Genomic DNA, 14,857 nt, shown 5'->3' on the forward strand with positions numbered 1-14,857 from the left:
TGTGCTGAGATGAGATCCAATTCATAGTGTATATACTGTAATATTAATTTACTCAGTCACATGACTACTCCAATTCCAATCCTTTATTTTAAAGCTTATTTGGTAATGACTATTTATACCTCCTAACTGAAAACAAAACTAAAGTGATCATGAAATAAAATTCCGACAATCAAAATAAAGTATACATTCTAAACAGTAAAGGAATGTGGTAGCCATCTTGAATTTGGCAGCCATCTTGGGGTAGTTTAAATAACTTAATATCCAGGAATAATAAATAGATCACATTTTACAAATGTGAAAGTTTTGATACTTTTAAACCTGAACAGCGACTTTTGAAATTGTCAGTTATTTCAGGAATTCAAAGAAGGATAGGGCAATCTATTACTGATGAGTTACTATGAGAAGAAATTAGTTCAAATATTGTTGAACTCTATGCTTACAAAAAAAAGTTGTTACAATTAAAGTAAACTACTAATATAAACCTGCCTACAAGATAACGAGCTAAAGACAGAATATAAAATCAGTGTTGCCAGCTCTTGTGATTTTATTGACTGTCTCATGCTGTTTGGTATTTTTCTTAAAGGCCCAACTGCTGGCTGGAATCATGTGATTGCAGGATAAACTCGACTTTTTTTTAAAGTACGTTTCTAGCCCTCATGGTTGTAGAAAGCAAAACTTGAAAATTTGAAGGACCCTAAAGGCTCAGTAGCCATAAAGCGAATAAAAAGCACTCAAAATGTAGTATTTAAAAGAAAAGCATGATTTTAAACCACTCTTGTGCTTTTGAGGGCTTGACTCCTAAATTTTTTATATTATATTATATTTTTATTATTTAGTGTAGTAGCACCTAGGAGCCCCAGACATGGACCAAGACCCCATTATGCTAGCCACCGAACAAACAGAACAAAAAGACAGTCTCTGCCCCAAAGAGTCTACAATGTAAGTAGAAAAGGAGTACTTGTGGCACCTTAGAGATGAACAAATTTATTTAGCATAAGCTTTCGTGAGCTACAGCTCACTTCATCGGATGCATGCAGTGGAAAATACAGTGGAGAGATTTATATACATAGAGAACATGAAACAATTGGTGTTACCATACACACTGTAATGAAAGTGATCACTTAAGGTGAGCTATTACCAGCAGGAGAGCGGGGGGGGGGGGGGGGCGGAACCTTTTGTAGTGATTATCAAGGTGGGCCATTTCCAGCAGTTGACAAGAAAGTCTGAGGAACAGTGTGTGTGTGTGTGGGGGAATAAACATGGGGAAATAGTTTTACTTTGTGTAATGACCCATCCACTCCCAGTCTTTATTCAAGCCTAAGTCCATACAAGAGATCCACTTCCTGGACACTACGGTGCTAATAAGCCATGGTCACATATACACCACCCTATACCAGAAACCTACTGACCGCTATTCCTACCTACATGCCTCCAGCTTTCATCCAGACCACACCATACAATCCACTGTCTACAGCCAAGCTCTACGATACAACAGCATTTGGTCCAACCCCTCAGACAGAGACAAACACCTACAAGATCTCTATCAAGCATTCTTACAACTACAATACCCACCTGCGGAAGTGAAGAAACAGATTGACAGAGCCAGAAGAGTACCCAGAAGTCACCTACTACAGGACAGGCCCAACAAAGAAAATAACAGAACGCCACTAGCTATCACCTTTAGCCCCCAACTAAAACCTCTCCAACGCATCATCAAGGATCTACAACCTATCCTGAAGGATGACCCATCACTCTCACAGATCTTGGGAGACAGGCCAGTCCTTGCTTACAGACAGCCCCCCAACTTGAAGCAAATACTCACCAGCAACCACACACCACACAACAGAACCACTAACCCAGGAACCTATCCTTGCAACAAAGCCCGTTGCCAACTGTGTCCACATATCTATTCAGGGGACACCATCATAGGGCCTAATCACGTCAGCCACACTATCAGAGGCTCGTTCACCTGTACATCTACCAATGTGATATATGCCATCATGTGCCAGCAATGCCCCTCTGCCACGTACATTGGTCAAACTGGACAGTCTCTACGTAAAAGAATAAATGGACACAAATCAGACGTCAAGAATTATAACATTAAAAAACCAGTTGGAGAACACGTCAATCTCTCTGGTCTCTCGATTACAGACCTAAAAGTGGCAATACTTCAACCAAAAAAACTTCAGAAACAGGCTCCAAGGAGAGACTGCTGAATTGGAATTAATTTGCAAACTGGATACAATTAACTTGGGCTTGAATAAAGACTGGGAGTGGATGGGTCATTACACAAAATAAAACTATTTCCCCATGTTTATCCCCACCCCCACCCCCCACTGTTCCTCAGACTTTCTTGTCAACTGCTGGAAATGGCCCACTTTGATTATCAGTACAAAAGGTCCCCCCCTCCCCTCCCCCCCGACTCTCCTGCTGGTAATAGCTCACCTTAAGTGATCACTCTGGTTACAGTGTGTATGGTAACACCATTGTTTCATGTTCTCTATGTATATAAATCTCCCCACTGTATTTTCCACTGAATGCATCCGATGAAGTGAGCTGTAGCTCACGAAAGCTTATGCTCAAATAAATTGGTTAGTCTCTAAGGTGCCACAAGTCCTCCTTTTCTTTTTGTGAATACAGACTAACACGGCTGCTACTCTGAAACCTGTTACAATGTAAGTATAAGACAAGACACAACTGGCAGATATAGACAGACAAACAATGGAGCACAAGAAAACAATGAGACAGTGCTGGTCAATGTGATAGGCTGTGATCTCAGCACATCAACTGCTTAATTCTTAACTCTTAAAGGAGTTTTAAGAAGGGATTTATAGCTTCATAGATTGGAAGGCCAGAAGGCCATAGAACTTTCCCAAAATAATTCCTAGAGCATACCTTTTAGAGAAACATCCAATCTTGGTTTTAAAATTGCCAGTGATACAGAATCCACCAAGACCCTTACTAACTTGTTCTAATGGTTAATTACCCTCACTGTTAAAAATTTCCAGTATGAATTTGTCTAGCTTCAACTTCCAGCCATTGGATCATGTTATAGTACCATTCTCTACTCAGCTGAAGAGCCCATTATTAAATATTTGTTGTTCCCCATGTAGATAGTTATAGACTGTAATCAAGTCACCCCTTACTCGTCTCTTTGTTAAACTAAACAGATAGACTTAAGGAGATCAATCACTGTAAGTCATGTTTTCTGATCCTTTAATCATTTTTGTGGCTCTTCTTTCAACCCTCTGCAGTTTATCAATTTTTTTCTTTAAAGGAGAATATTGAGGTACCTGAAAATTCTAGGGGTTTTTTTTTTTGCAGATAATGGGGCAGGGGGTGCCCAAATTTATAACCCAAAGGAGGGCTCAGCTCAAAAAGTTTGAAAACCGCTCAGGGCGCAGGCAGGGGGTAGCTAGGGACTGTGTGTAGCTCAGGGTGCAGGTAGGGGCTATGTCCAAGAGGGTGCTGCTGTGGGGCTGGCTGTGTGCTGCTCAGTCCCCAGTTGACATAGTGGGGGCAGTTCCACGGGGCAGGGGCTGGGTGAGAGGCATGCTCTGCACGCCTGGGAACATGATGGGCAGAGGGAGGGGGACAACCCAAAATCAGATTCTGCCTGGCTCTGCACAGCAGAACAGGAGGCAGGCTTCCAGTGCCAAACAGCGTTGCCAGTTGCGGTTCCATTGCATGGGGTTAGGGGGGAGGCAGAGGCAGCGTGGCAGTTGCAGATGTCAGTGCCACAGGTAATATCTTCTGGGCAGCAAACTTCACCCCAATGTGGTACAAAACTTAATGTGGCCCCTGCTGTCATCACCGTTGAATAAGAAATATCCTAAAGCGAATGAGAGATTACTAGTGGGGATAGGCTATGAAGGGCTTGGAAAGTGAAGACAAGAAGCTTGTTTGTTGCAATGGCAAAAGGGGAGCCAGTAGAGGGACACAAAGAAAGGGAGTACTTGTGGCACCTTAGAGACTAACCAATGTATTTGAGCATAAGCTTTCGTGAGCTACAGCTCACTTCATCGGATGCATACTGTGGAAAGTATAGAAGATCTTTTTATACACACAAAGCATGAAAAAATGGGTGTTTACCACTACAAATCCAGGTTTTCTCTTCCCACCCCCCACCCCCACAAACACACTCTCCTGCTGGTAATAGCTTATCTAAAGTGATCACTCTCCTTACAATGTGTATGATAATCAAGTTGGGCCATTTCCAGCACAAATCCAACTTGATTATCATACACATTGTAAGGAGAGTGATCACTTTAGATAAGCTATTACCAACAGGAGAGTGGGGTGGGGGGAAAGAAAACCTTTTGTAGTGGTAAACACCCATTTTTTCATGCTTTGTATGTATAAAAAGATCTTCTATACTTTCCACAGTATGCATCCGATGAAGTGAGCTGTAGCTCACGAAAGCTTATGCTCAAATACATTGGTTAGTCTCTAAGGTGCCACAAGTCCTCCTTTTCTTTTTGCGAATACAGACTAACACGGCTGTTACTCTGAAACAAAGAAAGGGGTGACATGGTCAAAGTGCCAAGCTAGGAACATGATCTTCACAGCAGCATTTTGAATTGATATGAATGAGGCAAGTTTGTATTTGTCAAGAGAAGAAATATTGCAGTAATTGAGATGAGAGTCCATGAGAGCCTGGACAAGAATTTTAATTATAGTTCTTTATTATTTGATTATCATAATACCTAGGGTCCCCAGTCATGGGCCAGACCCTATTGTGCTAGGCACTGTATGCACACAGAACAAAAAGACAGTCCCTTCCCCAAAGTTCTTATGTGGATGGATTGGAAAGGTTGTATCTTAGAGACATGATGGAGAAAGAATCAGCTAGATTTAAACACAGCTTGGATGTGAGGATCTAGAGAGGGCAAGTTAAGGCTGAGGACCAGATTAGGAGTTGAGTGATGGGGAAGATAGCGGCATTGCTAGGGGTTGGAAGTTGCTAGGGGTTGGCAATAGGGTGAGAGAGGATAGAATTAAAAACACATGATCAAGGAGTGAGGTGGACTATACATCTTGCTGCTGCTATGATTTTTGTGATGTTTTGCTAACATGTGAGGAGAGGACTTGGTGGGCTGTGGTTCACAGACACAGAGCACCACATGGAAGAAGGTGCGGGCAGAACCTGCAGAAGACAGAAAGGGGTGGTTATTTATATGGCTTAGGTGAACCAGGACAGAGCAGAGATGACTGGGGGTAAGGGGCCCGTCTACACTAGGCAGATTTTTGATCAGCCTGGCTATTTCCACACCCACTAGAGGCATGGCACAGGTGCAGTTTTGGGTGGCCTGGCCCATTTTTACGGAAGCCAGCTGCTTCTGGACGCTGGCTCAGTCACGGCAGGTCCGGCTGCTTTCCAGTGAACTACAGGGCGGCTCCACAATTGGTTTAGCTGAGCTGGTCTGGGAACTGGTTCAGCGAAGCCAAGGTCAGAGGCGGGGCTGGGACCGATGCAGGGCGGAGCGGGTCAAGGTCCGGACTGCCCGCCTGGGAGTGGGAAGCAACAGGCAGCGGGGAGGGACGTGGGGCTGCTGAGCTCCCCGCGCCTCCCTCCCGCGCGCGCAGAAGCATGACAGTTAAAACCGTTACAGCTCCCACTTTCGAACTGATTCAAACTCTCAGCAGCGCCGGAACGGGGCTGCCCCTCCCTTCCCGGGCTCCGCGAGCGCTTCCTCTCTCAGCAACCCCCAGTCTCCCCACCCGCAGCCAATGCGGGCTTCCAGGCTCTCCCTCCCGGCGCGCCCCAATTCCTTCTCCCCAGGGGGAACGAGGGGCGCGCAAGGCTTGAGAGAGGGGCACAAAACTCGCCATCCCCCCCAGCCAGCGCGAGAACAAAGAGAGCTCCTCCACCCCCCTCCCCCCTGCACGTGGGGAGCGAACTCCCCGCCCCCGGCACCGCCTCTAGCCGCTGCTGATTGGCTCAGGCGGGCCCTTCACGTCCGTCCAATCGGGGCGGTGCTTGGTTCTCTCCAATGAGCGCGATGCCGATTGGGCCGCCGGGTTTGGCGCTCGGTCCGGGAGGGTGAATCCGGCGGCCAGAGGCAGAGAGGAGCGGAGAGGGGACCCGGAGGCGGCAGCAGCACCGGCGGGGGTTGGGGGGGTGAGTGAGTGAGAGAGAGCGCGAGCCAGCGAGTGACCGGCACCGCGCGGGCGGGACCCGGGAGTGGCTATTATAACCGGCGCCCTTGATACCGCGGCGGGAGGCGTGGGGGGCCCAGCCGCGAGGGAACTCACCCCGCCCCGGAGGAGGGGGTGGTGGTGGCGGCGGCGGCGGGCGCCGCGGGGGGAGCGTCCGGCGGCGGGACACGCTCTGCCGGCCGGTGACAGCTGGAGAGAGACACGGAGCCTGAAGCGCCCTTTGTCTAAGTTGGCTCTGCCCACCCTGGCGGAGGGGTCCCCCCCACCCCGGACCGACCCGGCTGAGACAAAGGCGGGACTGGAGCCGCGGGCTTGGGACCGCTTTGAATCCCTAACCAGGGCGGGCGCATGGGGGGGCACGTCTGTTGTTCTCCTCCTTAAACCTCCCCATTGATTTCAGGCTAGTTGCGGGTGCAGGGGCAGTTTGACTGAGGGGACTCTTCCCCCCACCCCCTTCAGTCCCCCTCAAACGGGGAACGAGGTTTTAATTCGCCTGATTGAAACACGCCGCAAAATCCTTCGTTCCCAGAGGAGGCGACGGGGAGAAAATAAAATTAAGCTCCCCAAACGAGGGGGCCTCCCTGCTACGGGGAGAGGTTTGGGCACTTGAGCAGGTCTGCTTCAGTCTCGTGTGCTCTTAGATAGTCTCCCGGAAGCTGATGTTCAACGCGGGGGCCGTTGAGCTGTCTTCTGGGTTGTTCCTTCTTTTGCTGTTTCACACGAGTTGCTGCTTTTGATTCTCCCCTTTCCTCCCCCCTTCTCTTTGTAAATGAAAATCCCGAATGCAGGGAGGATGTTAAATGCAAAGGCAGTGGGGTGGTATTACTGGCAAACCTGCCCGAAGGCAGCTCGAGAGAACTTCCGAATTTCTAAGGACAGCAGTGGGTCCCTGTCCTCCACAGCATTGCATGGCATTTCGCAAGTTCACATAGGCTGGGGACGGTGGTTCTAGAACAAAGTGTGTTGAGCACGAGGCATGCTCTTACTAAAAGCATGGTTTGTATTGAGTCATTTTGGTAGGTGTAAGGGGGTGGTGTTGGAGAGAGCTGCCTTTTTATTAAAATTGTAAGAGCAAAAGAGTGACTGGTAAATATGACAAAGTAAGATTGATGCGTGATCTGGTATTATTTTGAAGTGTTTGATATTAGCAGTTGCCTGCAGTGATTCAGAAATTATTGGGAGTGAGAAAGAGAAAAGAAGCTTGTAGGTGTGTTTATGTAAGTTAATTTGGGTTTTGTTCCTGTGACTTTTCTCTCCTAGTTCTGGAATACCATCCACATTGTTCTGGGGTGGGAACAATACAATATGGAGCTAGGTGTCAGAGTGGTAGCCCTGTTAGTCTGTATCAGCAAAAATAAGGAGGAGTCCATGTGGCACCTTAGAGACTAACAAATTTATTTGGGCATAAGCTTTCATGCGTTAGAACCCACTTCATCAGATGCATGAAGTGATGATACAGGAGCAGGTATAAATACATGAAAGGATGGGGGTTGCTTTACCAAGTGTGAGATCAGTCTAAGGAGGTAAATCAATTAACAGCAGGATAGCAAGGGAGGAAAAATAATTTTTGAAGTGGTAAGAGAGTGGCCCATTACAGACAGTTGTCAAGAAGGTGTGAGTACCAGGAGGGAGAAATTAGTATTGGGGAAATTAAGTTTAGGTTTTGTAATGACTAGAGTTGGGAGTTGAGATCTCTCTCCCCTTCTATCTCAGAAATGAAAACGTTGGAAGACTTCATTTTATATTTGGATTTTGATAATACATCTTTTGTGTCACTCCACTGAATGGAGTTGTATACAGATGTAGAACTATACAAATGTACAAGGATCAAAAATATGTAGTGGGAATTCTAGTGAATTTCTAAACTGAGATTTCCATATCGATTTCTAGGGTGTAACACTTTCTAGAATCTGAATGTAATTTGTAAGAGTTAATTAAAAGGCCACTCTTTCTGTTTATCCCAAGTGTCCATATCAAATTGGGAGCCTCTGGAATGTTTATTTGTGGTAACCAGAAAGCATGTTGTGAAGGGTGAGTACTTGTATGCATTGTACTGTAAGTACTTTCAATTTGGTCTGTTACAATTTGAATACTCAAGACCTGCTGATACCTCATGAGCAACCCTGCAATATAGCACACTTGTTTTTTTCTTGTAGTATTTTAGTGTGGAATCTTGCATGTAAATGGGCTATTTTAATAAAAATTCAGCTGTTCTCTGTGTGCTTTTTAAATCTTTCACCTAAAGAGACGATCCTCTACTGCTAAGTTGTTGTGAAGATGATTGTCGCATCAAATAAGGGTTGTATCTTTAAAGAATAAGACAAATTCTTAAGAAACAAATCCTATTTTTACAAAAATGTCCCTAGTAATTAAAGGGCAGTGATGGAAGTTTCTACTTAAACTTGTTTTTTTAAAGCTTTCCATGAGGTGTCAACAATTGTCCTCTTAGAATGACTCCATATTCAAGATCCTAGTTTTGGTTAATAGATATCTGCAGGATTTGGGTTTGTCAAAGGGATGTTAAAATATAACTATACTCCAAAAAGTGACTTTATGGAATTCCACTTTATCACTGACTTGCAAATCAAATTTGCTCAGTTTATCTAATCTATTTAATCTATCTAAACTCAGCACTGTAAACTGAGGCTGGAACTTGAAGGTAAAGCTGTTTTCTTTTCTGCCTCTCTCTAGAACTACTAAAGACTTCAGCTGGAATTTAGTTAGCAATGTTGAGAATAGAAACTAGTTCTCTCTGATAACATTACAGAGCGTAGAGGACTGAAATATAGTGCCCATTACATCATTACACTTAGGCAGTGTATATACTAGGATTTAAAGGTTCTGACTATTGTGTTCTAATTCTTTGTCATAGACAAGGCAATGTAGACTTCAGCAACAGTAGAGTTTGAAAACGTGTTAAACCTTTAAATCCTAGTCTAGACAAATTACTGTAAATACTCAGGAAGTAGATCTCTTGATTTTGAAGGTGTTGCCATATTTAGTGTGTGGTGTCAGATCCTAAGATTTATTTTGCAAACATCTGAAGCATTTAGTCTTTCTGGTTGTGAAGATAACCTTCAGTGTAAAAAACAATGTTCTTAAGTCATCATCTAGCCAGACAAACACAGGTGTTAAAGTGAACAAAATTAGGCTTCAAAGTTAACAATTTCCAAGCTGATTGTACTTGTCTAGTGTGGTTGGGCATATATTGACTTTCCAACATGTAAAAAGCGCCTGTGCCGCTTCCCGCAGCCCCCATTGGCCTGGAGTGGCGAACTGCTGCCAGTGGGAGCTGCGATCGGCTGAACATGCGGACAAACTGGCCCGGTCCGCAAGGGGGCTTACCCTGGTGGGCTGCATGCCAAAGGTTGCCGATCGCTGAGCTAAGTTATGAGTCTTGAACGTTATTGTTTGTATTATGGTAGCAGCTAGGAGCCCTAGTGATAGACCAGGACTTTATTGTACTAGGCACTGTACAAACCCTGTTCCAGAGAGCTTACAGTATATAAAATATTTGATATTTCAGTTGGTAAATTTAAAAACTAGGGAAAGAATTTTTTTTATTATTAGATACTGCTGCATTCCCATGGTGCAATTAAAGCATTATTGTGGATTTTTTAATAAGAATTGTTGCAGTAGTAGTAAAGAGGATAATTTTAATAGAGGTTTGCTTGCATGATACATAAATAGCATCATGGGACACTTCACAGCCAATTATAATCTATGCAAATAAAAGGAAATAGTAGGTTACAGGTAGCATTTATAGATGTTATGAGACTTATAGATAAAATGATTGAACATGAGGCAATAAATAGGCAAGAAGGATTTGAAAAGATGGAGTCTGCTAGGCTTTCTTTACAAAACTTTTACCTGCCCAGGCAAAAATTTGTTTACCAGCTCTTATAAGGATGGAACAGGCAGAGTGAGTGTTTAGGTAAGCTCATTTTTGAAGGGCCTCATTAGGCACCAGGGCAGCGTCTGCACTAGAAAACGGAACCATTGTTAATTAAAACAGTAGGACAGAACCTATTTAAACACGTGTTTCAGTGTGTCCATAGTAGCCACTCTGATTCAGATTCTGAGTTAGTTTTGCCCTGTATCCACACTACCAGTGTTCTAAACAGTTTCATATGCAGTGTGACTGTCCCAGAAGTCCTGGGATAGCTTCCAGAAGTAGTGAATTCTGGGAGATTTTGAAAGTCCCATCAGTTTGCTGTGGTAGAGTCATGGAGGGATTGTTTAAGCAATTTGTGCATTTGCCAGAACCTCTATTCCCCGTCCCATTAAACTAATGGTGGTTAGACTTGTTGACAGCAAGCCTAATCCAGATGGTATTTGGGATCCTTGTACATGAGTTTTAAACAGTTATAAAACACTTTGCATCCACACACACCAGTGTTCTAGGAGGATAAAATCGTGAGTTATTCTAATGTTGTCAGGGTCCAAGAGAGAATTCCAAATAGTGAGGTGGGGGAGGGGAGAGGAAAAGGAGCAGGGGACATGACAGTAGACGTAGGATTTACTACCAACTTTGGAGAGAGATGCAAGGAGGGAAAAAAAACTTGATGTGGTAAGTGTTGAATGGATGCAAGAATAGAAAGATGGAGGGGAAGGCAAATTCATGGAAGAATTTGAAGACACTGGTCACAATTTAGCATCTGTTAAGCATGCATTCATTTTAAGTAGATGTGTAAGTGTTTTGCTGACTCAGGTTTTAAGAGGGGAAACTTTATACTAGATTCTGAAATAGATGATATGTCTGCTTTCGTGGACAGCTACTGAAGATATGAGATGAGGGCAATGTATTCCTGTGAATGGTTTAAGATGAACTGCTACACTTGAGGCATACTTTAATTTGGACAGTTAAGACTAGAAAAGAGAGAACTGTTGGGATCTAGGCAAGAGGAGCTGAAGCTGTGATTTACATTGCTGTGTAGATGTAGCCTAAGGGCTTGGCTACACTTATGAGTTAGAGCTCATTAAAGCAGCCCTGGGTGCCCTAGCCCACTACCCATTCACACTGGCAAGGCACATAGAGTGGTGTGACTCCATAGTACTCCATCTTGGTGAGAAGATTAACGCTTGGTGCTCCTTGGCTGAAACACTCGGGCATCAGTGTGAACGAGGTGTTGCATTACTATGCTCTGATCAGCCTCCAGAACTGTCCCATAATCCCCTTAAGTCAAGTGGCCACTCTTCTCATTGTTTTGAACTCGCTGTAGGAATGCGGATATGCCCCTTGAAAGCTCTGTTTCTGACAGCCGGCATGCTTATCTGTTCTGAGACAAAGCAACCATTACTGTGGAATGCTGTGTGCGGGGGGGAGAGGAGGAGGGGTCTGCTGTCTGAATTTACAAGACCGCATGCTGACATGCTCTCAGCCCCCCAAAAACCCACTCTCTCCACCCCCCACATACATACAGCACACTCCCTGTCACCCCCCTCCCCGCATTTGAAAAGCACGTTGCAGGCACTTGCATGCTGGGATAGCTACCACAGTGCACTGCTTTCCGTTGCAAGAGCTGCTAATGTGGCCACGCCAGTGCGCTTGAAGCTGTCAGTGCAGACAGATTGCAGTGCTTTCCCCACTGCGCTCTCCGAAGGCTGGTTTAACTCAAAGCGCTCTACATCTGTAAGTGTAGCCATGCCCTAAGCTTTGACTTGAGCCTGGGCTCAAGCCAAACCCCTCTTGGGTCCACACACCAATTTGTTAACCTAGGGATTGAACCTAGGGTTCAAGCCCGTGTTAAGCTTGGACCTAGGGTTTGAGCCCTATTGCTTTCCTGTGTGCACACAACACCAGCTTGACTCAGATCCCAGAAGTCTTCCAGATGGGTCCTAGAGTTCCTTGAGGCCAGGGTGGATTTGATTTAAATCACTAATCAGGAAGACTCGATTTAATCATGGATTTCTACATGAAAGTGCATTCTTGTTGGTTGTTATAACCTTAATACATATTCTTCACAACTCAGATGTAGGTTTCATTTTTAGAAGGTACACACTATACATTTTTAAACAGTGATTTATTTTGAAAACTTTTCAGATCAGATTTACGGCTATATCAGAACATGAATGATTGGTTATTTTATTTACCAAAGGTAATTGAAGCAGATATTTATGAAGCCATTGGGAGGTGAACTATCGCCAATTCAAGAGGTTAATCTTAATTTGGAGGATTTTCTTGCCATCCTGTTTTAGGAGGAGAACATCATCAGACAGACATTTAAATTGTATTATTTAACTAAAACAACAACATTATGTATTCTGGATTTTTTTCTTCAACAGAAAACGTATAATATTTTAACAAAACAAGCATTGAAGTTCTGAACTTAGTTGAACATTCCAGTTTTTTAAAATCAGGTTTGTTTTTGTTAAACAAAAATTAAATAGACTATGTCAGCCAGGTCAATGTGAGAAACTTAAAATATTGGCTTCTGCAGTGGACTCCGTCATCTTCACCTTCATTTTCCTGTTTGTTCATAATTTGGAAAAAGAAAAACAAGCTTTCCTGCTTTTTCATGTCCTGAACTATTTCTCAATTTGGAATAAATTAGTCCAAAGGAAGAAAGTATTCTTTCTACAACAACAGAAGAAGTTACTGCTGTTAAGTGAGATTTTCACTTCAGCAGACTCTGAATCCAAGTGTTTAAGTGACTTCTTCTAGTTCACTGGTGTGACTTTCTTTAAAACATCATCAGCAAACATATATTTCATGAATGGTTCACCCTTAGCTCTGAAGTTTATTATAGTTGGTATTATGGAAGGATGATTGCTGGATGTCCGTGTCATAGCCAGCTCCTCTTCTTCAGCAGTTAAGGTTTGATCCTGGTACCGAGTATTGAGAATATTTGCAAGAAAATGAACTGGAGATAGTGCTAGTCCCAATTGTTTTTTTAAAGCTTGTAATTTAACTCTGTCATTGCATATTTCTCTTTTTAAGATCTCACTTACTTCCAAATTTCAACAACGTCAGCAATAAAACAGCTATTTCCCTGCATTTTGTTCAAGGCTACAGAATAGGCTTGAGGGTACTCAGCATGTGTTCAGCATTTCTCTTAAGCCCAGTGTTGGGAACTTTGGCTTTGACAGAGCCATCTATTTTTTCACGATTTTGTTCACAAACTGTCATCAGATTAGGCCAGTTCTTGATATAGTACTTAAAACAGTCCACTACTGAGTTCCATCTCACGTTTTGTGGGAGAGTTAGCTTGGTTCCTCCCACTTTTTTGAGAGCAGCTGCTGCAAAGTGGTTGTTACAAAAGTATTTTGCAATCTCAGCAACAACATTAGCCTTTCTTTCTGGAACACTGAAGTCTTTGGCTAGGAGGTGTATCAAATGAGCACTGCAACCGTATGTTATTAGCTTGGAACTCTCTTCTAAATAATTTCTTCTCATCTTGGATACATTTGCAGCATTGTCTGTGACCAAGCTGCGTACTAGACATTTGAATTTTTTTTCAGTTTGTTATAGCTTTTACTGCTACTTCTTATAAGTATTCTGCGGTGTGTCCATTTTCTGATATATCAGTTCTTTCTGTAAGGAAGACATTCCCTTCTTCTGTTGTCACACAAGCACATACAACAGGATCATTGTGGACATTACTCCACCCATCAAGACTCAGGTTAACAATTTTACCCTGTAGACCTTGCACACTGCTCAGTTTCTCTTCCATACACTTTATCCAGCAATTTGCCTGCGACATCTGCTCTGTTGGGTGGACTGTATCCTGGTCTTAATGACTGAACCATGTTAATGAAGTGTGGGTTCTCAGTCATACGGAAAGGAGAGTTTGTTGCATAAACAAACTGGGCAACTTTTTCATCAATTTCCTCTTTTTGTAATCTTGCTGGTTCTTATCACAAACTTATCTATGGTTGTTTCTGGATGATGGAGATTTTTTTTCTTTTTGCTTCAGGTGATATACTGTGGCTATGTGACCTACATGATCTCACTGAAACACTATCATTGGCAGATAACTCGGAAACTATAGAAAATGATGGTGATCTTAAAGGTGGATATCTTCAGAATCTTGCATGTTGAGGATGGTTTCTCCTAAACAAAATAAGTCAATGCAGTTATTTAAATATTATTTCCATACTGCTCATTTAGTATTACTCATTGCATTCACTGACACTCAGTACTACTTTAAAGGTGAAATTGTAAAAGGAAGATCTGCCTATTTCGGCTATTTATTTTTTATCACAACTGCATCTAAAATTATAGTACCATAAAGTAACAACTATATTTTTTGCTCAAACCTGAGAATTCAAGAATAGTCCAGAAGGAAGACAGGTAATCCTTAAGAAAGAAGTATAAAATAAAAAAGTTTACCAACCTGAAGATCCTGCATGTTCAGACATGTTCCTTTCATCGTCTTCAACGCAGCTTCCTCCTGAGAAGCAACACTTCTCATGATGTTGTTTCACTGGGGCAACCAGGCCTTGCATTTCTTTGTTGCACTGTTGCATTTTGCACGCATGCCTGTCTTACCCCCAGGTAGAGGAACTTCATTAAAATATTCCAAAACTGGGTCTCTTTTCTTAAACATTACATGAATGTATTGTCTCCTACTCTAAAATAAGAATTTATAATCCCTATTCCATGATATATCTTTGAGCTATAATGTGTCTTAATTAAAACTATCTTTTGATAGGTTTTTTCCTCAAAAGCATTTTATCAAAATCAGATTTAAATAAA

At 43.1% G+C, this 14,857-nt stretch overlaps 1 protein-coding gene across 5 annotated transcripts in view; it reads left to right on the plus strand.

Annotated features, from left to right (window-relative positions):
* EZH2 (enhancer of zeste 2 polycomb repressive complex 2 subunit) overlaps positions 1 to 14,857 on the plus strand; it is a 150,841-nt gene that overhangs the window by 59,633 nt on the left and 76,351 nt on the right. Inside the window, exons 1-2 of one of the 5 annotated variants that reach the window (XM_084619732.1) lie at positions 5,991 to 6,121; positions 8,125 to 8,190. The exons of 1 other annotated variant lie outside the window; for it this stretch is intronic. In XM_084619732.1, the coding sequence (XP_084475858.1) occupies positions 8,153 to 8,190 (38 nt within the window). In that variant the 5' untranslated portion in view covers positions 5,991 to 6,121; positions 8,125 to 8,152. Of the gene's footprint in view, positions 1 to 5,990; positions 6,122 to 8,124; positions 8,191 to 14,857 lie in introns of those variants that run through there. 3 more of the 5 variants (XM_084619734.1, XM_084619731.1, XM_084619733.1) reach the window with 3 other exon arrangements.

The sequence above is a fragment of the Lepidochelys olivacea genome (assembly GCF_965140295.1).
Source record: "Lepidochelys olivacea isolate rLepOli2 genome assembly, chromosome: 2".
Taxonomy (NCBI): Eukaryota; Metazoa; Chordata; order Testudines; family Cheloniidae; genus Lepidochelys; species Lepidochelys olivacea.